This window comes from Neolamprologus brichardi, chromosome 20 (assembly GCF_056152115.1).
Source record: "Neolamprologus brichardi isolate AB-2024 chromosome 20, ASM5615211v1, whole genome shotgun sequence".
Classification (NCBI taxonomy): Eukaryota; Metazoa; Chordata; class Actinopteri; order Cichliformes; family Cichlidae; genus Neolamprologus; species Neolamprologus brichardi.
Window position 1 is genome coordinate 6,116,060 of NC_142123.1, and position 24,390 is coordinate 6,140,449.

At 40.0% G+C, this 24,390-nt stretch overlaps 1 protein-coding gene across 1 annotated transcript; it reads right to left on the bottom strand.

The window, feature by feature from the left end:
- Nucleotides 1–646: 646 nt before the first annotated feature.
- LOC102791097 (N-terminal EF-hand calcium-binding protein 1-like) lies at nucleotides 647–22,533 on the bottom strand. Its single transcript, XM_035905466.2, has 12 exons — nucleotides 22,238–22,533; nucleotides 16,982–17,006; nucleotides 11,412–11,520; nucleotides 10,062–10,087; nucleotides 9,707–9,804; nucleotides 5,035–5,293; nucleotides 4,842–4,921; nucleotides 3,920–3,973; nucleotides 3,708–3,820; nucleotides 3,469–3,546; nucleotides 3,227–3,318; nucleotides 647–1,823 (listed from the first exon to the last, which is right to left on the bottom strand). Exons 1-12 carry the CDS (start codon nucleotides 22,352–22,354, stop codon nucleotides 1,795–1,797), a joined length of 1,080 nt encoding a protein of 359 aa, XP_035761359.1. The 5' UTR covers nucleotides 22,355–22,533; the 3' UTR covers nucleotides 647–1,794.
- Between the last annotated feature and the right edge of the window lie 1,857 nt (nucleotides 22,534–24,390).

Genomic DNA, 24,390 nt, shown 5'->3' on the forward strand with positions numbered 1-24,390 from the left:
CAGCTCTCAAAGGAAATCCTCCAGCGTGAGGTTTATTGTACATATCTTCAGCTTAATGATGATTAGCTCTCGAACACAAAGTGCAAACGAATCCACAACTTAAACAGCTTATTTGCTGTACGAGTCCAATGCGACCTGCTACGCGCTCTGACGAATGAAAATAGACGGTGAATGCGAGCTATTAGCTGCTTGGTGCAAAGTTGGGGCTTAAACTTCCCAGGTTGTTTCAGGTTGTGCGCCAGGGGAGGGATTTTAAAGAGTAAGAATGAGCTAATTGCCCCAGTTTCAGTGTGAGGTGGGCTTGAAATTGCTCCGCTGCTTTGTAGTTTCTCAAAGGTTCTAGCTGCTGATATGACAAGCTTACATTTAAAAGATATTTCAGTCTGTCAGTCTTACTCAGGCGGGGAGAATGTAAATAATTTCCTCTTTTTTCCTGTTTCTTTGATGGTTTTCTCACATGAATTCTAATGAAATGTAATGCTGAAAGTCTTTTTTTCCATTTTAAGAGCAAAGAAGAAGCTTTTATTTGCTTCTTAGGCTGTATAACACAATGGAAGGACACCTTGAGATAAAAATATATAGTGCTCGATACATGGAGTGTGCAATAACAAGCTATAATATTGACCCTTAACAAATGACGCCTCTCTCCATGTCAGCAACATGTCAAACTTTAATTCATGCCGAAAACAAACATAGCATCCACATAACTGTACAATCTACACAAAAGAAATGAGAAACACTTCAAATGAAAGATCCAGCACATTCGTTCCTCACATTATCAAAATGTAACGCACCGAATGTCTGAATATACATTTACCAGTGATTTACAACAACTACCTACAACCTACAGCTTTCAATAATTACTGTACACGGTTCAATACACAGAACAGATCCTGCCTAATTTCTGTACTCAAAATATAAACTTATATTTGTTTGTACTGTACCATTAAACTCTTCAGATTACATACTGCAAATGTAAAATAATGGCTTTTATGTTTTATATCTCGAGTGCTGCTCTTCGGTGCAGCTCGACGCCTGTTATTTCTATATTTTTAATAAACAATCTACTATAAGTATCAGTTCTTCACAAAAAGGTCCATTTTTTTCTAAAGTGCAGGAGTGACACAGATGATCAGATTTCTAGATGCAGACTGTGACTGATAATTAACTATTTAATGGCTTGTCTACACCATAAGCAAAATGAGCGCTTGGTAGGAAAAGCTTTGAGGGAGACAGCAAAGCACAATACCAGAGAGAGAGAACAAAAGGGGAGGTTAACCCTACCACGATGTCTGTTTTCATCTGTGCTGAGGGACAAGTGTTGAGCATTGATGGGTAGGATCAGTTATTGGTCATGTGTTGACAATTATAGCTACTCTAATATGAAGCTTTGAGTGGAAAAAAAGAAAACTAGCACTGAGAAATAAGACATCATGCAAATATATTCTTTTTTTCTCTTTTTTTATATTTGTCAGTCTATTAAATCAGCAGCAGGAAATGTGCCCGCACTGTGAAATGACCATCAGCACAGATCCTGATCACACAATAAAACGTTGCATCGCCTCAGTTCTTTCTCCCCAAGGTTTAGGTTTGTTTCACTGTGGACTGATTTAACTGACCTGCCGTCTTTTTTGTTAGAACCTTGCAGCATAGCTTCGCTGAAACAATCCTGGTCATGCCATTAGGAAAAAGTTAATATCAAATAACGAACAAAAAAAAGAAGAAGAAGACGCGATTGTACAATCGCCTTGTTCTCCTGCTTTCAGGGTGTAGGTTAACAGCACCTCCGCTCCATCAGTTGTTGTTCATAATCCACCAAGAGGCTGTCAAATGAAGCAATAATTAGACGTCAGTGATTTATGGCCTCTGCACGAGCTAAACGCATAAGCGAAAGAGAAGCTTACAATTCATGATCTAATATGACATGGGGAAATTTACATATTAAAGCACCAATGATTGGTTTTATTGCCATCGGAGGGCAGCAGAAACAAGCTGCAAACACAATAACAACGTGGCCAACTTGTTAACGAATAATTGGCTGCCAGCACATGCAGAGTAATAACTTGTAGTCCTGTTTCAGTTCGGTTAAGGGTAGCATTGACTCTGCTTTCCCCTCTGTTAAACCTGTGCAGGATACAGACAGTGATTATGTGAGATTTCTTTTAAGGAAAACATGGATAAATAAAATAGGAACTACAATGTTGGATGGTGATCATTATCAGACTTCTTTCAAATACTTCAATACTTAATGAGATACATTGTTGACAAATATTATTACACATGAATTACCCTAACTCTATAATTTCCTACAAAAAGAAGAATTAAGCTGATGGACAGAAAGCCTGCATTAACTATGTGGACCTAAGTATCAATATTTTTTCATAAGTCAGTGCTTATTTTTTAGACTCAAAATTTAACTAAGAATAATTGACGATTAAGAATAATTATCAATTGCTAAGCTTAATTGGTTCATAAATCAGTTCTTAAAACGATTCATTAATGGCTCAGTCACACTACAGAAAAACCCTGAGGTTTCCCAGTGATTGCACTTAATTTTTTTTCATATTTGGAAGCTGATTGCAAATACTTGCAGTGGACCGTAGACTGCAGGGTGACAGGGGGACAGCACAGGTCACCTTGAGGGAGGCCGTCTGTCTCCAAACAACTGCGGCCCAACTTGGACTGACTGCAATCACTCTCAGACAGATTGGCAACGGCTTGCAAATAATTGCTGTCTAGAGTTCCAACAAGCTTCCATCAGTCTGAGTCAGTCTGCACCAATAAAAACAACTCATCTTCAATTTGCATCTTTGCAATAGGGGACTTGCAGTAGTAGTTAATGTTAATTTCTGTTTAATGTGACTTTCTGGTTGTTTCAGCGACAGACTGAAACAGAACTGCCAATTTATCACAGTTAATCGCTGTATTATCACAAATTGCATGCAACTGTCAAGTCGTTCCCATTCAATTGCAAATTTAATTGCAGACTGACTCTACCTCATTGCTTTTTTTTCCCACTATCTTGACACAACAAAGTTGCTTTGAAGACAGCGGTTGAGCTAGTCCCTGTCTACAAAGCGAGCAAAATCACAAGTTGATTTCAGATGGTTGCAGTAATTTTTAATTCCTCTAATGTGACTGTGCCATAAATAATTTGTGATTTCTGTTTATTAAATGAGCAGCTTTCAATGAGCTGCAATAATCAATTTGTTCTTTTGTTGTGTACCTGGGAGAAGCATGGTCGAGACCATTTCTGGCTCTTCCAGCGAGTCAATAACGCAGCCCTGGAAGGTCTTACTGATGGACGACTGCAGGTAGCTGACGGGAAGAAGGGATGAAAAGGATGAGACTGCCAATTTGCACCCAACAAGGCAGCAACACTTTAAAGTGAGTTTGTGAGCAGCTCAGTGTGCTGATCGAATTTCACTTGAGCACTGAAATTCTCAAAAGACATCCTCGGGTTCCTACCTCATCCAGGAGAGACGGTCCTGCCAAAATTCATACATGATGAAGCATGATCTGTCTGGCAAGTTCTGGACTGACACGCTAGAAATGAAAGGAGACAGAGTGAGAGAGGGAGAGAGAGAGCGAAAAGAGGGCAGCGGGGTTATCCCATGTCTGGGAAAATTGAAGCAATTTAAAGCAGCTGCATCAAATCACAGAGAGATCCTGAGGCGAACGGCACAGAGGCAGATAAAAGGACATACTGCAGGTTGTTTGGCTGGATGGTAGTGGCATCTGTGTAGATTTTGAGAGCTTGCTGAAACTGCTCCACGTCTCTCTCCTTCACAGACATTTGTCTCTGGACCAGAAGTATGTTCTAGCGGAAATATTAAAGTGGCATCAGTGTTTTACATGCATATATATATAGTATCTATGTGCATATAGTAAATCTGTATTTGGCACACACTAGACTCACTGATTTATATGTCCCTGCCAATGTGTCTTCTTTGAGAGGTTCAAGATGTGGACTCTGAAAATGGGGTCATAAATATTTCAGTCAGCCACGAGCAGAACGAGAACCAGCAGCAGGAATGGCTCAGCCTCCAGTTACAGCCTGTCACAAACCATTGGCTTCCACAAGGAAGAGATCACCATGTTCATATGAACCCTCCTCCAACCCTCACTTGTACTAAATTCTTGTCTGCAAACCCAGGATAAGAAAATGAACATGTTAACAGGCTATTTCAACATCCCCGAAGCACTTACATCTGTCCTACCTATATTATCACATGACAATTTAAATTCTAAATGAACTCTCACACCTCCGATCAAAATAATGGCTTCCTGTTGCAAACTATAAGTAATTCCACACCTTTGAACTTAAGCACCATTGGCTGTGAATTTAATCAGTGTTCTCCCTGATTGGAGCCCAACACATTATATATGTACTCTCAGGCTGATGTATTATGCATGCTTTCCATTGTGGGTGCAGAGTCGCTCGGGTCTGCGCTTTCTACAAACTGACTCCTCTGTCAACAAGTATCTTATGCTTCAAGCAAAATTCTTGATTTGCAAACACACAGTAGGCCTTGAATGGTGTGCTCAACATTTCTATATGTAACAGCTAAGCCTGTGGTGAACTTGGATCCTCCCAAAAGCAGACAAAGCCTTTGTGCATCTTACACTCTCTCTACCCAGCTTAGCTTCATCCAGTTTATTGTTCTCTTAGGTTCAAAGCAAACCGATAAATCAAGATTTAGTGGAACATTTTATTTGCTTTCCCTCTGAGTTGATTCTGCTGTCAAAAATAAAATGCTAAAAATAAACCCACGACACAAGACATCAAGCACATCTTTTGAAAAATGGAAGAAAGTGACAAAAACTTCCTTTACACAAACCTCACACTCCATCTTGTCTATGAGCTGCTCCAGCTGGTTGATCTGGGAGCCCCAGTGGTTGTCTGGCTCCACACTGACCCCTGATACCAGAAACATAACATCAGCGCAGCCCACGGAGATGACAGTTCAATCTTAATTTTTTAATCAAACTTTATGAGAATGACCTCACACATCCCGTTTCCCTGAAAAGTACCTGTGGTGAGCATGCCAGAGTAAGGGTCTGTTGGGGAGAGACACATGTTCTTCTGGATGCGTCGACCAGGCCTTTTGGCCATCCTCTGGATGGGCAGGTCAGCGGGCTTCTTCACTATCCTCCGTCCTGTGCAGCCCTGGTCGTGAACAGCCTCCATAGCGCAATCCAGCGATGACTGAAGGGACTGCAGCTGGGTGGTGGTTTCCCTCAGCAGGAAGCGTGTCACAAACTGACCCAACACTGACGAGCCCTGATACTCCTTCAAATACAAAAGAGGAAAAGGAATCAGCTGTGATAGAAGTATCATTTGTGAAACAACTGTTACCGTAGTCCAACAATTTTTTATTTGGTCTGCGCCACTGTTGTAATAGCTGGTTCAGCCAATTCAGTTTTTATCTGAACTGGTAAGCATTGAAAATTGCTTCTTTAACTATAGAATGCAATTTCTGGAGAAACAGCACTGAGCCTGTTTTTCTGCAAGGCATGGTTTGTGGCTTGCTGCTAAAAAAGTTAGAGGTACACAGTTTGGCCAGAAAAGCTGAAGGGAGAAAGCATCTCAAAAATTATTAGGCCACAGCTCTACCTAATAAAATGGCCACACATGCGCTTAGTAAAAGTGGCAGCAGTGAATGTAAGAAAATAGGCCATAGGTGTACCTAATAAAGTCAGAAGAGGTGTACTTAATAATGTGGCAAAAGGGGTACCCTATAAAGTGGCTGGCCATAATTATCAGGTTAGGCCATAACCTAATAAAAATAGGTTGCCGGGTAAACTATTCGTCTGAGAAAGACTTGAGTCTGTGCTTGAAAACACATGAAATATTTCTACCCATCACAGAGAGACATGATATTCAAAGTCTTATCCAATCACAGTGAGAGACAAGATTTACATTAGCCTGTCAAACGATAATAGACCAACGAAGCAGCTCATCAAGTGTCCCTGCAGTGAGTAACCATGGCGATGGCATGAGTCTGAGTAACCAGAGGAATCTGCGTTAATCTGTGCCGAGTTTCACGCAGCACTACTTTTCAGAAAAAAATCCTATAAATTCAGAAGCACAAGTCATGTCAACGTGATTTAAAATGTGTGAGAGTCCCAAGAAAATGCTCCACAGGTTTGCTCCACAGGTTTCCCTAGTTTTAAAAATGTTTTTTTCTGCTTTTCACTAAAACTCCTCAAGGAATCTAATGAGACTCGCTAAAACCTCCACATCAAAAAAAGATACATCTGCTGGCTTTGAGGCTTCCTTGTTGGAAGTGCGACATATTTCCCCTGACTTTGGGTCTAAAATGATGGCTGTAGAGTGAAAATTGTGGCCTCACCGGTAGGTTGAAAGGAAATTTCACATTAGACTTTTTCTGCTTCTCCCACTCTGTCGATGAATTAGTCCACTCCAACTCTCTCAGTCGGTGGCTCCAAATTTTAGTGGTTACACATTCGCTGAACAAGCAAAAGCTCCCCAGTTTGCAAACCCCTAAAAGATTTGTGTCAGGAAGTGTATCCAGTGTAGAAATCTGCAAATATATGGAGCTACACGCTGTGACGATCGCTTGTGAAAAAGAAGCAGCCAAAAGCAGCGTTTGGGGATTTTTTTTGCAACTATGTTTTTAAATGATTAATAAGCTCTCACCCACCACTGAGCCAGGTTAGTGTGAGAGCTGTGTTTCTATGACAAACCCGATCTGTGCTGAGTAATATGAAAACATCATTTAGCCACCAACAACATATAGTGGGATGTGTTGCTTTGCAGCTATCTCACCAATAATGTAGCCTGGGGCTGATTTTCAGACATCTCTCTGAGCACTGTGAGCTTTAGAGCAGTGTCTGCTGCATTTTAGAAATCTATAAATCTTTTCAAGCTCACTTTTTGAACACAATGACCCTCAACACACTGACCATCGCACTGTGCCGTTTCCAAATTGAGTTCAGGAGAAGTGACAGCGAGACGTGATAAATGTTGGCCAGTCTTGTTCAAATCCACGTTTCTGTACGCGTGATTTATCGGCAGAAGACGAGCTGTGCTGCACAAGCAACCTCTGTCTTTTTTTCTGTGTTTTCTTTTTGATGAGCAGACGGATGAGCTGCAACGCCACAGTGGATGTGTTCTTTTCACCTCAGGAGATGGTAAAAATGATAAAAATAGCTGTACAATTAGTAATATGTTTGGTGTAGCAATTTATTAAGTAACCCTCATCATAGGGAGGGCTGAAAAACGCCTCGCCTTTTCAGGGAAAAGAAAGCGTTTTGACCAACTTGAAATCTGAAAAATGCATGAGCTATAAGCACATGTGATGCAGAGAAGAGAGATGAAAAGCCAGAAAGCAAGGCTGTGCTGAAGATGAGAGATGTAGAGAGAGAGAAAGCCGAATATCCTCCCGAGTGAATAATAAACCTGGATACTGAAAGAGGAAGAGCAAAAGAAAGAAATGCAGTCATGTGGTTGTGGTGCATTTGCGCGACATCACGTCAGTTGGACAGCTGCGGGGTTTGTCAGCCTTAGTTACTGTCATCTACACTCCACTACTGCCCAAGCGCAGTCATCAGACACTGCAGAAGCTCCAGTGAAAATAACCTCCTGTAACCGCAGAAAGCAGCCTCATTATAAGTCTGAGTCCACGTCCATTCATACTCCACCTGATTCTCATCGTTTGCCAAATACAAAATAAATATTCACCAGTCGGCTTAACATAAAGGGCTACTCGAGATCAGTACAGACTGAGCTAAGCTATCGATTAAGTCTTAGTGGAAGTTCTCTGATGCTGCTCTCCAGTGTGCCCGCCTAACACAACAGGATTACAGCCCTACTTGTCAGGGCAGGACAATTAAATCCCTGCTACATCTCTTGCAATATTAAGCGTGCTGTTCTGCTCGAGCAGGTCTCAAAACAAGATTTTATAACTCTCTAATTAGCATGTTTCACAGTCCAAGGCTACTGTTTCTGTGAGATACTGTTTCTCTTTATCTGAACTTTGGGGTAGAAGTATGTGAACGAGCCAATATAATGCCATACTGGTTGCTAGATATGAAATAATGGTGTTCAAAACAAAAACAATGAAGAAATAATGTGCATTTTAATGCTGCAGCTCACTGATGTGTTTGTAAAAAACCTAGACAGGTGGATGAACACACAGCAAGCATTATAATTCATATTTAACTGTTTCACAGTATCTTTGCCTGTGTGCTCTGTTAATTAGTTTACAACTCATTGTATGTTTTCATAATTAAATTGATTATTTTAGCCATTTTAAAACTGTCATTTTAAGCCATCTGAGCCAATCATGTGTCAAGGATGTTGTTTTTTATTTAAACTTAGTACTGCCCTTCAATTTGTAAAATCCAGGTCACAGTAGCATATGTGATTTGCCTCTTCCATTTCTTTCCTTGCCTCCTCCATATGTGTCTTCTCCGCCTCCAGTATTCCTGCACTTGCTTCAGCATCTTTTCCTGACATTCATTATCTTGATGGTCCATCATATTCTCATTGCAGATCTTTCCTTCCATTCCTCACTTGTCAATTTTCCTATTTCAGATTTTTATTTTGTCGCTTCATTTTTTTGTAGACTGTCTCCTTCCACCTTCTTCTTTTTTTTTATTTATTTAGGCTGTATTTAGTCGTAGCTCCATTCTTCTGCACCACATTTTCTCTCTCTGCTATCTCTTTTCAGAGGTTCTCCTCCTGAGAGCTGCATTTTGCCATCAAAGCCTTTCAGTGAGCAGAGAGACGCTTCTTCTCATGCACCAGTTCCTGTATTTTACCGTCCCTATGCCTGAGCTGGTCCTTCACTTCCTTTACCTCCTGCTGGTATTTGCTTGATAGATTTTCTCTGTGTGCCTCCAGCTGTGCACAAATAAGTGCACACATTATTATTCCCATCAGCCTCAGCTTTACTTTCTGTTTTATACTAGTTAGACATTTCAGCCATAGTCATATATGTACGGCACCGGCCACTTTATTAGATACGCTGTTCAACTGTTCATTATTGCAAATATTTAACCAGCCAATCACATGGATGCAACTCGCTGCATTTAGGCAAACCGAGCATCAAAACGGAGAAAAAGGCGAGCAAAGTGACTTTGATTATAGCATAATTATTGGTGCCAGACAGGCTATTTCAGAAACAGCTGATTTACCTGAGAGCTTGACAGTCGCCAGCTCTCAACCCAACAGAGCACCTTTGTGATGTGTTGTAACAGGAAACAAGTATCATGGATTCAGTTCTTTACATCATTAATATTTATATATTCATCTGTGTGGCCATCTTTAATAAGTACACCAACTCTAATTTGACCATCTGCAAATGAGGTCAAAACGTTGAGGTTGCATGAAAACTGCTTTACTCCCACCTTGCTGGTTACCCAGGTGATTTACAACAGCAACAGCTGCCATGTTTATCACGTCTTGTAAGAGAAAGCATCTTTTAAAGGTCTTTGAGCTCATGTTTGAAAATGTACAGTCAGAGTCACTCACGATGGGAAATATTCACTGCAACAGCACACTGATCGCAAAGACCGTGGCAGCGTTTTAAACTGACAGCTGAGACAGTAACAGGAAAGTTTTAACACATCAAAGGATCAAGGATGCTTATGGATTACTGGAAAGATATTGTGCTGTTTATATGTCTTGGCATGCAAAAATCCATACAGCACAGGGGTGAAAGGAACCATAACCAACCTCTTTAGTTTTATCCATGGCCTTCAGAATGGCCACATTCAGCTTTTCCAGAGCAGACAGGACGTTGACGTATTCTCCCAGGTGTGGAGTGAAGTACTCTGGAATGGGAGAAGACCTGTTACTTATTATAATCTGGTTCGTGTTGGACTAGCACAACACAAGTAGTGCTTTTCACAAGAGGATCAGTATCTGGCAACAAATCAGTCAGCAACACTGATGCACACAAATCTTTGAGTTATTGTCACTATCAGACCAACATCAACAGCTAAAAGCATCAAAACTTCCCCCGTTCACGATACACACACATGAATTTTAAAGTAGAGTCGGTAAAATAAAATAAATAAAAGATAGTTACCGGAGAGTTTGTCTATGTCCAGGTTGCTGTGAGGGAGTCACAAAGAGACAAAAGAACCATGTTAATGAAACTTCTCTATCACGCTAAGGCCTCAACTCTTCCTGTCAAAGACCACAAAGACTCTTTTTTAATGGAGTTTGCATGTTTTTCCCATACGTCTGAGTTCATTCCAGGTACTCTGACTTCTTCCTACATTGTAAAGTATGGTAGGAGCTGATGTTAATTCAATAGTAGTTGGTCTCATCGTGTGCAAGTCCTTTGATGCGCTGGCATCTTATACATTCTATACATGGAGTTAGCCACCTCTTGCCCAATGCCGGGTAGAGTAGGGATACAACCTTCAAAACTCTAGCTGGATAAGCAGTTACGAGGCTTGGCCTATACTGCAAAGGGGATGATCCCCACTGACTGACTTAAGGTAACTATCATGTTTCTGTCGTTTCTTCTACTGAGACAGACACATACTCTACAGGAAGGACCAACTGTTTTTGTTGAATGGTTCTGGTTACCATCTTGGTGAGCAGTTGGAGTTTTGGCACAGGGTGTAAACATGGTCACACCTCACTTAAGATGCTTAGTTTAAAAGCCCTCGGTGTGTGTGACTCTTACAGTTTGCGCAAAATCACTTCTCCTCTTAATCATCTCTTAACCTCAGACACGATAAACATACCTGTAGATTCTGACAATCTAAGATAATTAATACTGAACAAAAATAGATTAACTGCCCACTGTTAGTAAATGTTATAAAAACACCAGGAATAAAGCAAAATACTCCTCATATTTATATATAGCTGTCCATAGATTCGTAACTATGCTGAAAACAGAAAAAGCTGTTATCTCCTTCAGTCACCTTTCATGGATGGTTATCTGATTGTGTAACCTTATAAAGCATTTTGTTTTGTTATAATTTGTTATAAATTTGATAATTTAGCATTTCATTGCTATGCTGTGCAACCCTTGTGCTAACAGTATAGCAATGAAGTTGAGTAGCATAGATTAAACCACCTGAAACGTCTTCACTGTGATTGGTTGGCATATAAGTGATGCCAATAGCGCAGCTCTTCCATCACTATTGTTCTCTCAGACACAAAAAAAGGTTTCTTGGGTGTTTTTATACCAACAGGCATTTTACAGGTTTATATATCTTACAGACATATCTTTGCTAATGAGCTAATCAAGCAGGCTGCTGCAAGCCCTCTGGCTTTCACACAAGAATTAAGGCTTTATGAAATATTAGCATCATATTATTTGAAGCGCAGTATTGACATTTCACTGCCAGACAGCAGGAAAGCAGGAGGGGCTACAGATGGCAGCAGAATTGGAGGACATCCAAAAGGAAGATCAGCTTACTCTGTCTGCTGCCTGTCGATGGAGTAATACAGCTCCTGCATCTGCTCATCAGTGAGGATGCCATCGGTGAAATATGACTGGAACTCCTCCAAGTTCAGCTTCCCATCATCTGAAAGGAGAGATGCTTGTGAAAGTTACACCTAGCTGAAGCCTCAGTGTTTCAGCATCTGAATGAAGAGTTTGCCAATAATCGAGTGTAAAGGAACAAAGACACTTTGTCTCTGTGATGCAAACACATTAGTGATGAACTCAGAGGTGTTACTGCAAAAAAAATACATCTGATGAACCGCCGTAGTCCTAAATTCTGTCTTGTTTTACTGTAATGTAACCCTAAAAAGATGGTAAAACTTCCCCATAACCATTGTTACAATAAATCATCAGGTTTTATTCTTTTAATACTGATAAGAGCTGGATTTCCAACTCTCTAGAGTAATAATAACTGAGCACCAGATTTTCTGTTCAAAAGGTGACTATTAACACTGTCTGATTTCTTCACTGAAACGAGAGAAGAAAATTGGCAAGCCAGTGTACCCGCTGTTTCAAGTTCTGCAACAGTTCATTTCCATCACTCCAGTTTCTGGACAATCATCACATGAGCACAGTTTGTAACCAGTCTGATACCAACATGTTCAGCATCTGATGCCTTGTGCCGCACAGCTTGCAGGGTCCAGACCTAACCAGTAACAAGAGGTAAACTCAGAGCTCACAAACACGCCACCACCAACTTCTTTCTGTAGGCGCAGAAACCTTCAGAGACCCACACGCCAGCCCTCGCTCACAGCCCTGAGCCAGAAGTAAATCGTGTCATATTTTGACTTTGCATCAGCTCGCGCTGTGGATAATTCTGGACGCGATCCGCTTGCGGGAAAGTCCTCCCAGCAAAATGTATCATCACTGAACATTTGTTACAGTGTGGCTAAATAAACGCCAGCTGGAAGATGAAGCTATTAAAGGAGAAAGAATCGCAGTGAATTTCTCAAACTTTCCCTGTTAAAAAAAATAAAAATCTCCACAAGATGTGGGAGTAAACACAATCTGTTGCACCTCTGACTCACTCTCCAGCCTTCTCCATCGGAGTTGCTTTGGGTTTGAGATTCACACCACATTAAGGCGGCCGAGTGCAGTGCAGTTCAGATGGCGCATTATGCAAGTGCAGCTTTAAAGATCAAAGCGGCAGTGGTATAACGGCTGATCTCCTGGCTATCCGCAGTGTTTATCTAGCAAACTAATAGAGTATATTCATGTACTTCATCTACAGGACTCCTGACCTGCGCTCAGTTTCACTATTTGATGGGCAAAAATGAGATCTAAAGATACTAAGTAATTATAACTGATAGCTCTTTTAGTTGTCCCCCCAAAAAGGATAATAATCAAAGGAAAGGATGGGAGAAAGTACTGGATTGGTGCATCTGAAATAATATTAGTTGATCATATCAGTGACAAATTGCTGTTTCCACCTTCAGGTGTTTGATAATTTAAAAAACGACTACAAAAAGACTTCATAATTACAGATATTTTAAATGTACATGCATGTATTTCTCAAACTATAAATACATGCTGTAAATTCAACATAAAAGCATAGCAGGCTATGACAGCAGTCTGCATATTTTCCTCCATAACACCCAGGAGCATGCACAAAATGCACAGCGGTGCATTGCACTAATGCACAACACAAACGTCCTTCTCTGAGGCTGCACACTGAGAGCGGCCAAATTTCCTCTCAAGAGAATACTGTGAGTTATTTTATTATGAAGCTCGTGCAACACTTTTTCACACCGTTTAGGGTGGATCTATCTCATCATGAACGTGACTTTGTTGTAATGTGTCTTCATTCCACTGTTAGTTAAAGCTGGCTAATGTCACCTCTCAGACAGAGATTTAATTAAAAACTATTCCTGTTTTGTCAGTTTATTCCAGGGTGACAAACTAATGTCAATAAACACCTCCACAGGAAAATTTAAAGAGCTAAGACCGTTGCAGAATCTCATGACAGAAGCAAAGCAGCTCGCTGGCTTTAACTGTCTCACTTCACACTGACTAAAACTGCAGCTCTAACTGCAGCCTAAACGACACGATCGCCCCCGTACTGGAGAGCATTTCTTTCCAGGAACACTTCCCTTGAGGGAATCCTGAACCTAAAAGGGCTAAGACTGCAGCACTGCTAAAAAGTCATAAAGCCCATCGGTGCGATTCAGTTAAAAAGCAGAGGTGAGAACAGGCCGGAGAAAAAAACATCCTATATGTGTTGCCTCAAAGAGCAAGTGTATGAAATCGATTACTAATCAGCAGAGGAGCGGAAAAATGAATGCGCAGCAATATTTCCCAAAGTTCATTTTCAACCATGAATGCCAAACAATGCCAACAACAGCGAGTTTATAATATCTTTAGACTTTGAATTATTGGTCATTTATTACTAAATAGACTAACTGATAGTTAATTGCAGACCTACTAGTTTATTGAATTTGTTGATAGTGATTTTTGACTACATTTGCATCTCACAAACTGATACAAAGGTGATGTAGCGATATAGCAACCTCGGCATCACTTTTGCACATCCCTGCAATTCTGCTGCTGTTGGCACCTGTCTTTCTGCTCCAGCACCTTAACAATTAGACAACTGCAAAAGATCATGTATGTGCAGCCAAAATCTTACAAAACACCCTCAGATATCAGCCTTTTTCATATTTTTTTAATCTACTAAATGCATTTGAAACTTGGTTTTGAAATACAAAAAGAACAAATCAACAACAAAAGGAAAAATGAATGAAAAGAAGTGTAGAGAAAAATCCCTGGGTTGAGAATACACCTCATCACATAGAGCACATCTCCATGAGTTGACTTTTTTTCATCTCCAGACCTAATTGCTGATTTGTGCTTTTCATGCCTGTTATTGTTTTTTTCCTGGTGATAAAAGTGAAACAAATTAGATTGCTAAATTTCCATTTTCACATTGCTGCATCCTTGAATGCACATCTCATCTCAGTCTGCAGTCACATAAACATGTTAGGGGCTAATCTCAGCAAACAGCCTGTAGATTAAAAGCATTTAGCATCTACTTCATATTTGTGCAGTTGCATTTTTGGTCTATTAAAAATGTAATTCCTGATTACAATAGCAAAGAGGAGTGTAGTGGGCTGGCAGACAGCCCTCATTAAAATCCACAGTACAAGAAGTATATCATGGCAGCCTACTCAGCACTGATTGGAAGGCGGCACTTTCCTCTTCAGTGCACAGCTCAGTGAGTTTGAGGAAATAAGAGCCAAGTAGAGTTTAGCTGCAAACTGAAGATAACGAACACAAGAATGCAGCAAAGTTTTCGTTCTTTCTACAAAGAGTGTGAGCGCCGGGGCGTGTCGGGCTGAAAACACAAACCACGAGGAGCAGACCTGAACCATCACAAAATGCTGTCACTGCACTGTACATTTTTATGCTCAGTACATCATTTTCTGAAGAAAAAAAAAGGCACAATTTTTGTAGTTGCACTAGCACAGTGAATTTTGATTCACATATTTAAGTGCAGACATTCAGCTTTAATTCAAGGTGTTTAACGGGGTTTTGCATTTACTTTTAAGAATTGCAGTTATTTTTATTCACAATCCCCTATTTTTGGAGGGTCTAAACTAATTGGACATGCTAATTTTGAATTTAAGGGCTGATTTTATAACTAGGATGAAAGCGCCTCGCAGAGAATGACTGCCTGACTGTCATCACATACCATGGACATCATCAAATGCTGTGTTTCATCCCTTGACATACTCTGCTAGGTCTTTACTGCAGCAGCCTTTAGCTGCTGCTTGTGTTTGGGTCTCTCTGTATTCATTTTGTATTTGATAACTGAACTGAACTGACTCTGCCTTTGAAGTAGATCCCATTTCTTTTTCTTGAGAATCTCTTGGGTTGCTTTTGCAGTATGCTTTTGGGTTGTTATCCTTTTGGACTGTGAAGAGCTGAATGATTAGTTTTACAACATTTGAATGAATGAATCTGAGGAGAGTATAGCCCTGTACACTTCACAGTTCATCCTGCTACTTCTATCAGCAGCTACATCGTCACTTAACGCCAGTGATCCGCTGGCAGTCATTCACACCACACCATAACATTGCCTACCCCAGGGGTAAAGTTGTTTTTAGTATCCAAGGAAATAATTCTGTCATCATGCACTTTACTTGTCTTCTGTGGTCTTTCAGTGTGAACTGGTCAGTTAATTGGTTCCTTGAATAAATGTACCAGATTACAGATTTACCTAATAGGGTTGTGTTTGGGGGGGGCTTAGTTACAGTGAAAAGCCACTTACGATATTATGTCATGAAACTCCTCCATGAGCCTCTGGACATGGGGGATTGTGCATTAAATTGGCTGCAGTTCCCAAATAATTGATGCATATTTCTTGTTCAACCCCTTGAATAGAAGCTTAAAGTCTGCACTTCACATATTGAATATTTTATTTGTAATTCACTCTGGCAGTGAACAGAAGAACTACAAAAATTAGGTCTCTGTCCAACAAATTATGGACCTTACTGTACGCTCCAACCTTTGCTGCCTTCCAGCTGCTATGCTCTTCACTTATTATCACCTAACACTCAACCTCAATGAAGAAAAATCCACCCACCCTTTATTTCTACTTTCATAACAGACCCAAAGAAAAAAATTCATCTTTTATGTGCCAATTTATAATTCACAAACCGAAGGGCTGTTTTCACATCTCAGTATCTTCACACGAGCTGTGGGGGCACCCCAGAAAACCTCTGCTCATGGCGGCACGTTGCATCATTAATCCTGCTGTTACGCAACACGTCCAACGTCCTCCGGAGGGAACCGATCAGAGTCCGTAGATACTCTACACGCATTAATAACTCAACACTTTTGCATTTTACATTCCATTAAATGGAGATGCAGCGCATGAATACAAAACAGAAACAGAGAACAGAAACCTTTCCCTGTTTGTCAGCTGTGTTTTTCAAGCAACACTAAATTCTCTGCGTTCTCCTAGGAGACATTAATGTAGCAAATTCCCTTTGAAGTAAAGAGGTGAAACTGCATCGCTTTAATCAAGCGAAACAGGGACACGTTTACGCAGAGAAAATATTGAATTCACATTTATTGCAATTCTCAGGTGAGTGTGCACCACTCGAAGTTAAAATGTGTTTTCTACAAAGGAGAGCAGAAGCAGCCAAGGCAACAGTTTTTCTATAGTTAGATCATTTGCATATGCATTACCTCACAATATGTGTTATTTATATCCATGACTATCACTGAGATGAGCAGTGCATTGCTGCTGGCAATGCACTGATATGAACAATGCTTTTAAGGTGAACCGTAGTTCATCCTGTCAAATCCAATCTCATCACAAAACCAAAAAATAAATAAAAATGCAGCTGGACCTGACCCCAGTTATTCAAATCCTCTGCATCTCACAAGGATGGCGATGCAATTAAATGATTAAATGGAAGAATAAGTTCCACCAAGGCCACTGTCTGAACGAAGCCACCAAAGCTACATCCTTGAACAAAATTTTAATTGAGTTTTAATTAAGCGTTCAATCCAATTAGATTTGCATTTTGCTTACTCACCGTTTTTGTCTGCACGGCGTAAAATCTGCAAGAAAAGAGAAAAGTTGTGTTTAGGTGTTAAGGTCCGCAAGCACAATATTTCAACACGGGCAATTGAGATGTGTAGCACTAGGCTGACATTAACCGACACGAGGATTTTTGTATTTTGAAGCCATCCAGTGAGAAGTTAAAGATGTATGAGGCAATTGATTTGTGTGAGATGAAACTTGGCCCATTCTTCTCTTTCTGTATGAGCAGCAAAATGTTTAAGGGGAGATGTAATTTCCTCATTTCAATAACAAAAGAGACATGAAATATCTCAGGAAATGCAATACTGACATTTGTGTGGCGCCCAGAGGAGTTTCAGAGTGAAACCTTTCATGCTTTATTTCCTCTGCAGGGGCTGTCATGCTTACAGTTTTGTGAAAAGACTGCAGAAGCAACACTCCTTTATAGTCACTATTTATACCATGAATAGTAATCCTTCTTATATAAAGCCTTATCATCAATAACACCAAATCTTTTTTTGCTAATCAGTTACCGTGTGTGGATCAATAGAGCCCAGTGTCTGACGGATTAACCGCGTCATTACACTGGAGTGGTGAAGCCGCATCCAGCTGTCACTTTTCAAGCACATCGGAGTGTGAAGGCTTCAATACACTCTGCTGACATCGAGCATTTAAACAGAATCCCTCCTCCATTGAAGACACACTCTACTGTGCAAAAGTCCCAAGCTTCACTTCTTTTTTTTAGCATTGAAATATGTGCAACCACACATGGAAATACAACATACAAGGAAAACACAGAGTTCTAATAGCTTGAAAATCAATATTTGGTATGACCACCATTAATAATAATCAATATACCCTAAAGCCTTCAGGAATAGTTCTCCAGGCTTTGAAAGTGCTGTTTTTAAAATTCAGTCACAGAGCAGATAATCAGTAAGCAGGCAATCTTTGGTACATCCCTGAAAAAGGTCTAGGGGGTGAGGAGAGGTAACATAAAAGTGGAAAGAGGTCAGTTTGAAACGTTTTACCGCTGAGAGGTTAACACAGGGAAGCATCAAGCATACTTAGCTTCAGGGTGACCCAAGGCCAACACAACAAACAAAACAGCTCTAACTTAAAGCGAAACTTAGCCAAACAAAAAGACTACACTTCAACTTCCTATCACCCGAGGAAAAACAGGGGAAAAGGGTGGATATTAAAAAAAATGGCAGCTCTCCCCTATAAGCTTCCTCCAGGCACTGTAACAGAAGGTAAACAAAGGTCAAACCAGTTGCAGTTTACAATCGACATCAAGCTAGCCAGCCAGAGTCCTAAGTGTTTCTAACAATCAACAGTTTCAACTGTATGACCATGAAGGGTTTGGACATGGTGTGTGCTGGATAGCTTAATGTTATAATATCTTGCATTTATTTTGAATCAGACTTAAAATCATGTTTATGTGTGATAAGAGATTTCTGAATTTGAGCAAAAGCAGGCTGTAGATTTGCAATGGCCAGATCATGAGAGGACCCAGCTGCATAATAAATTATGTCATCTATATAAAATTGCATAACATTGTATAAAATATTGTATAAAATTCGGTCTCCCTATGATCTCTCCTTTTCTCCTCACCCCAATCGGGTATGGCAGCTACTCCCTGAGCATGCTCGTACCAGAGGTTTCTTCCTGGTAAAAGGGAGTTTTCCTTCCCACTGTCACCAAACGCTTGCTCGTATGGGGGAAGTGTGGTTGTTGGGGTTTCTTTCTAATATTCTAGGATCTTGACCTTACAATATAAAGTGTCTTGAGGGCACTGTTGTTGTGAATGGCTGCAATATAAACAGAGAACTGGACTGAATTGAGTTTTCTGAAGTGGCAGAAACAATATTGTTTTTGCAGCTCTGAATATTTAGTGGAGGATATATAGACTCAGAGATGCTTTTTTTGTTACACAAAAAATATATATAGCTGGATGTCGTCTGCATAGCAGTGGTAGTGAATGTCCTCAAGGGGGCTCAAAATATGCTGGAGAGGAAGTAGATATATTAAAAACAATAAGGGCCCAAACACAGGACCTTGTGGCACACCATAGGACAGGGACGTGGAAGATGACCTGTACTTAGAGACCGCCACAGAAAAGGATCGTTCATAGAGATACGAGGAGGTCCACTCTAAGGCAGACCAAGATACACCAACCCAGTATTTCAGCCTTTCAAGCAAAATGTAATGGTCAACGGTGTCAAAGGCTGACATGAGGAGTACAGAACACTTTCCTGCATTGTTTTGCATCAGAATGTCATTGGAAACTCTAAGAAAGGGCTGTTTCAGTAGAATGAGCTCTACGAAAGCCAGACTGAAATTTGTCAAAGATATTATGTTTGTCTAAAACTGCTGTAAGCTGCTTAGCCACAACCTTCTCTAATATCTTAGCAATTAACGGTATTAAAGCCTTGCAAATATCTGACTTCCTAGTTATGTGCCGATTTTCAAAACAGGTTTTTTTAAAGAAGGGATGGAGGCAGACGTTTTGAAGGCTTTCCAGAGATATTTGTGTAAAAATAAATCAGATTTGGCTTTTCTAATGAGTCTAATACAATACATGCATACTTTGTACTAAAAATGTTGCCAATCAGATTGATGGTTTTTGCCAAATTCCAGACTGCATCTGAAGCATTTTCTTTAGATCAAAACTAAAGAAAATGGAACAAAATGCTTAAAGATGGAATTAAAAATATGTCCTATGCTAAGCTGTCTGTTATGTGTAGACACAGGACTGGTTCATGCCTTGAGCAGGGCGCCTTTTATATGCTTAAATGAGTCACAGGTCAGTGCTGGGTGACTTAAAAAACAAACAAACTAAATTCCTCTGAAAAATGTTGGGTACAAGGACTGGACTGAAAAACCAGGAGAAATTTTGCTCAACACCGCGTTTAAAAAATTACAAGAAGGTCTGGCACATTGGCAGGAAAATATTAAAAAATGAGGGGTGTCTCAAGACTTTTGCACAGCATGTACACAACAAAAACTGTACTCACGATTCAATCCAGTGACCACATTAAGGGCAATGCTTGAACCCGACTACAAATCGCGTATTTGCATTTATTATTGTTGAGTGTAATACCAACAAAACCATGTTGTTACATTGTGTTTTCATCAATAGGTACACTGTAGTGCCTTACATCAAAACATTAATGTAACAGGGACAAAGCATAATACAGACCTGATGTTCACTAATGATGACATGTCATTAGCTGACTGGCTAAAGGGTTACTTGTGATAAAGCTAAGATGGCATAAGGACTTGAATACAGGTCTGATGAAGTACAAGAGCTAAGATTTACTGCCCTTCTGTGGGAGGCTGGTGGAGTCGATGGTGGTGTTGTTATCCCACAGAGCCAATGAAGACATTCTAAAAGTAGCAGCGTGGATGCTACTCAGTTAAAAAAAATCAGTCACTGCGGTAAGCTGGTAAGTCACAGTGAGTCCTTAGTAAACTACAGAGAGCTACATCTTCTTATCTCCATGACGTCCATTACACGGACAGCACGGAAAATAATTATTATATCAAAAAGACTAAAAAAGAGAAAACTCTGGAATGTGAAAGATTGAAGTCTGAGTCTGTTAAACCGAGTCCTTCAGTGTATCTAATTAAATAGACAAATGGTAAAAAACACAAAAACCTCCCTGAAGCCAAACTGAGCTGTGAAGTGACTGTGCAGAAAATGAAAAGCATAGATTTAAAAGTAACATATTACGCTAATTTCTGACATTTTCTTTTAGCCATGCATTATTAAACCTTCAAAAATAATCCATATTTCTCTTATAGTGGATCTTGATGCTGCACCTCATGACCTCATGATTCAAATGTTTGTCCATGTTAATTATGAACATACATGCCTGGAGTAGTAATCAAGTATATTAACATGGCAGAAAATAAGGAAAAGCTTACAGGATCTCTTACTACAGATGTAAGTGTGTGTAAAAGCATTAATTATTTGTGTGGAAGACAGTAAATAAAAAGAGGGGACTCACTACAGGTCAATGACATGCTATTTGGAGCAGGGATGTATAGAGATCATGACAGTAAACAGAGAAAAGATGCTTTAAAATGAGATCCAACTCTTATTTCCTACAACTAAAATACATGTCATTCATAAGCCTCAGCATTAGCAATGCCCACCACTTGGCTGCCACCTGGAAACACATCTGGGCACTGATTTGAGCAGTTATTTTAATGCTTAGTCTCAATGAAGTGTAATTTCAAGTGAGCCAAATCTAATCAAAAATACTTTTGTTAATGCAAGTTAACACAGGTGTGTGTTAATGCAGGCTTTAACCGCCTTTTCCCCACAAGCTTTACTTCTGCCACTGTCTTAGATTTTCATTTCAGAATTGCTGAGTCCCATGTCTCTGTTATTATATCTCTCATACTGGGTTCATTAAAGAAAACGCCTACTTGGAGGTAACGCAGTGCTGGCTCGAGAGAATGGCCGCTAACTGCGTTTAAACCAATTGTGCACTCGCTGCAGTCTGATTTCCCCGTTGCTGGCCAATGATCTGCCTTGAGGAAAGTGAATTTAATTTGCAGCCTGCTGTCAGAAAGTCCAGCACTGGGAAATGAAGCTGCTAATTCGCTGTCTTCTTATTTGTGGTTAACTACGGAGTCATTGTAGCACAAAACACAAAGAATTTCTTTGAGCAGCAGTTGGGGCACATTTCTGTAGTAGGATATTGTAATTTCCAGAGTTAAGAATTAAAAATGTAGGATCTTTTATTGTTTTTTATTATTATTTTCAGAGTGAGGGGAAAATCATATCATGCAGTAATAACATATTTGATCTAGTGTATGACCCTTAATATTTTGTTAGAAATTTAAAATAAAAAGGCTGCACTGCATTTCTTAGCAGGTAAAATGTCAGTCCCATCAAAGAAAATATGTCAGATCGCTTCGTCCGGGATATCTGTGTTTTGTAATTGACGCAATGATGGGCATGCATTCACCTTTCTTACATAATATTGTTGCTGCCAAACTCACACGTGAATAGTAGACTGGCATGCATTAACTCAGTATGAACCAAAGAGAAAAATAAAGAACAGTGGATTACTCATCCTGCGCTTTTGTTAAACGACCCCCAGAAGGTGGACACGAGCAGAACATGTCCAAATGCAATCACACACAACACTACTGAGAAAAATACGTTTTTTTTAAATATGTATTATTAAGAAATGACATATGTGTTTCTTTTTTTTAAAAAAAATCTTCCAACTATAAAAACACACAATGTACTTACATCCTGAAATAAGGAGATCCCTTGATTGTGCTTGTGGTCAAGCTCCTGCCGCTTTCTCAAGTGTTCGTGCTTGGCAGACTGAAGACACATGGTGATGAGCTCTGTGCAGGCCAGCATCTTGCTGCTTCCCTTCAAAATTGGATGCTTTTTCGTCTTCTTCTTGTTGGTGTCTTATGGAGAGGTTGCCCTTGCCAGGGAGGATGATGATGCTGGTCCTGTGATCCAGTCAGGGATGAGCTAAACCCTGCCTGCTGCCCTCTGCCTGCAGCCCGCCGCCTGCGCGTCAACGGCAGCAGAAAAACTCCGCCTCTACACGACCCCGAAGCAGCGATTCATAAAAGTCCGAGGAATGCATCATCTCCACCTGCTGGTGAGAGTGCACAGACGCTGTCACGTGATCGGGTAATTATAGGCTGGCTGAAGGAGGATAAAGAGAGAAAAAACTAAAAAAAAAAGGAGCTCCTGATATATTGATAAATTACCCGCACTGTGATCAGTGATGCGTTTAAGAGAAGTGAAGAAGAGAGTCCAGGCAGCGTGGAGAGTACTGTCGTGGTAGAGGTGGGGTATCTGTGACAGAAGGATGGCAGCAAGAGCTTTTCACTCTTGCTGAGACCTGCTAGATGTGTGGTTTGGTGGAGACGGTGGCTCTAAAAAAAAAAGACAGAACGCAGAGTCAAGGTGCCAAAAAGTGATTGTCTGCCAAAAATTGATTTCCGGTATTTGCCAAAAACTGATTGCTCGTATTTAAACTGCTGTAAGTAACTTGTTGGGCTATAATATGTGAAACATATGTCAAATGCATCCCTCATGGATGACATAAAGTCATCTTGAGCCACAAACAACATTCGTGTAACAAGGTAGAAGCCGCAATCAGTTTTTGGCAGTGACTTTTATATAACCTTTATTTATGCAGTTAAAAAATCTCATTAACATGAAAAATGTCTTTTGTAAGAGTAAGTTGGCCAAGGGGACAGCAGAAATGGCAGCAAATATTACAATAGTTCTGTAAAAATATTTGAAGTGGGGATAAAGGACCGGATTGGTTATAATGTAAGTACAATAACACAGAGTTGTAAAGATACTTGAAAAACTGATATTTTTTTAATTCTCTATATAACCCCTTTGTAAACCCTGTTCACCGAAGTCTATTTACGAACTTACATAAAGATATTACACATAAAAAATACACAGAAACATTGGAAATCAGTTTTTGTCAGACAATCACTTTTTGGCACAACACCTGCACTGAAAAAAAGGGATTGGCCAGCTCTTGGATTTATGTAAGCATCTTGCGTGTATTTAACACAATTGCCTCATGCTTTAAAGTTAGGTGTAACTATATAGTGTAGAAACTACATGATATGCAGAGAGGGTAGATTAAATTGTTCATATCATGTTCAAGTGAAGTAAGTCAATAATATAGCAATGTTAAATCCCGCGACACTGCACAGGATTTCAGTCTCGCACTCTTTTTTGGTATACCAAAAACAGTAAATTGGGTGGTTGTTACATTAAAAAAGTCTACCTTGTAATTTGAACACAATAATTTCATGTTTTTATGAACGTAATTAAATCATGTAGGATTTGCATGGAATTCAAAAACTTAATTTGTTCTTGTTGAGATGACATGATACAATCTAGTAAGAGTGGTTAGTTGCTGAACTCATGAAATTCACAAGATCGCACAAGATTTCAAACTGCAGGAAAATCAGTGGAGTTATAAGAGGCAGAGAACTACACACACACACCACGTGCATGCTATTGCTATTTATTGTGGATTAACCTGTCAAGGATAAAAACATAAAAATTCTGCATCAAACACAGGAAATCATAGCTTTCCTGTGTTTCCTAGATTGTTGGCATGGTGGTTAGTGCTGTTGCTTCACAATAAGAAGGTCCTGGGTTCAAATCCACTTTCTGGCTAGTTTGCAGTGGTTTCTCTCAGGGTCTTCTGGTTTCCTCCCACAGTTAAAAGTCATGCAGCTATTAGAGCTAGGTTAATTGATGATTCTAAATTATCCGTGAATGTAAGTGTAAATGGTTGTTTGTTTCTATGTGATAGACTGGTGAGCTGTCCAGGGTGTACCCTGCCTCGTAACCTATCACTTCAGGGTTATTTCCCAGCTCTCCTGCAACCCAGAGGATGGTAG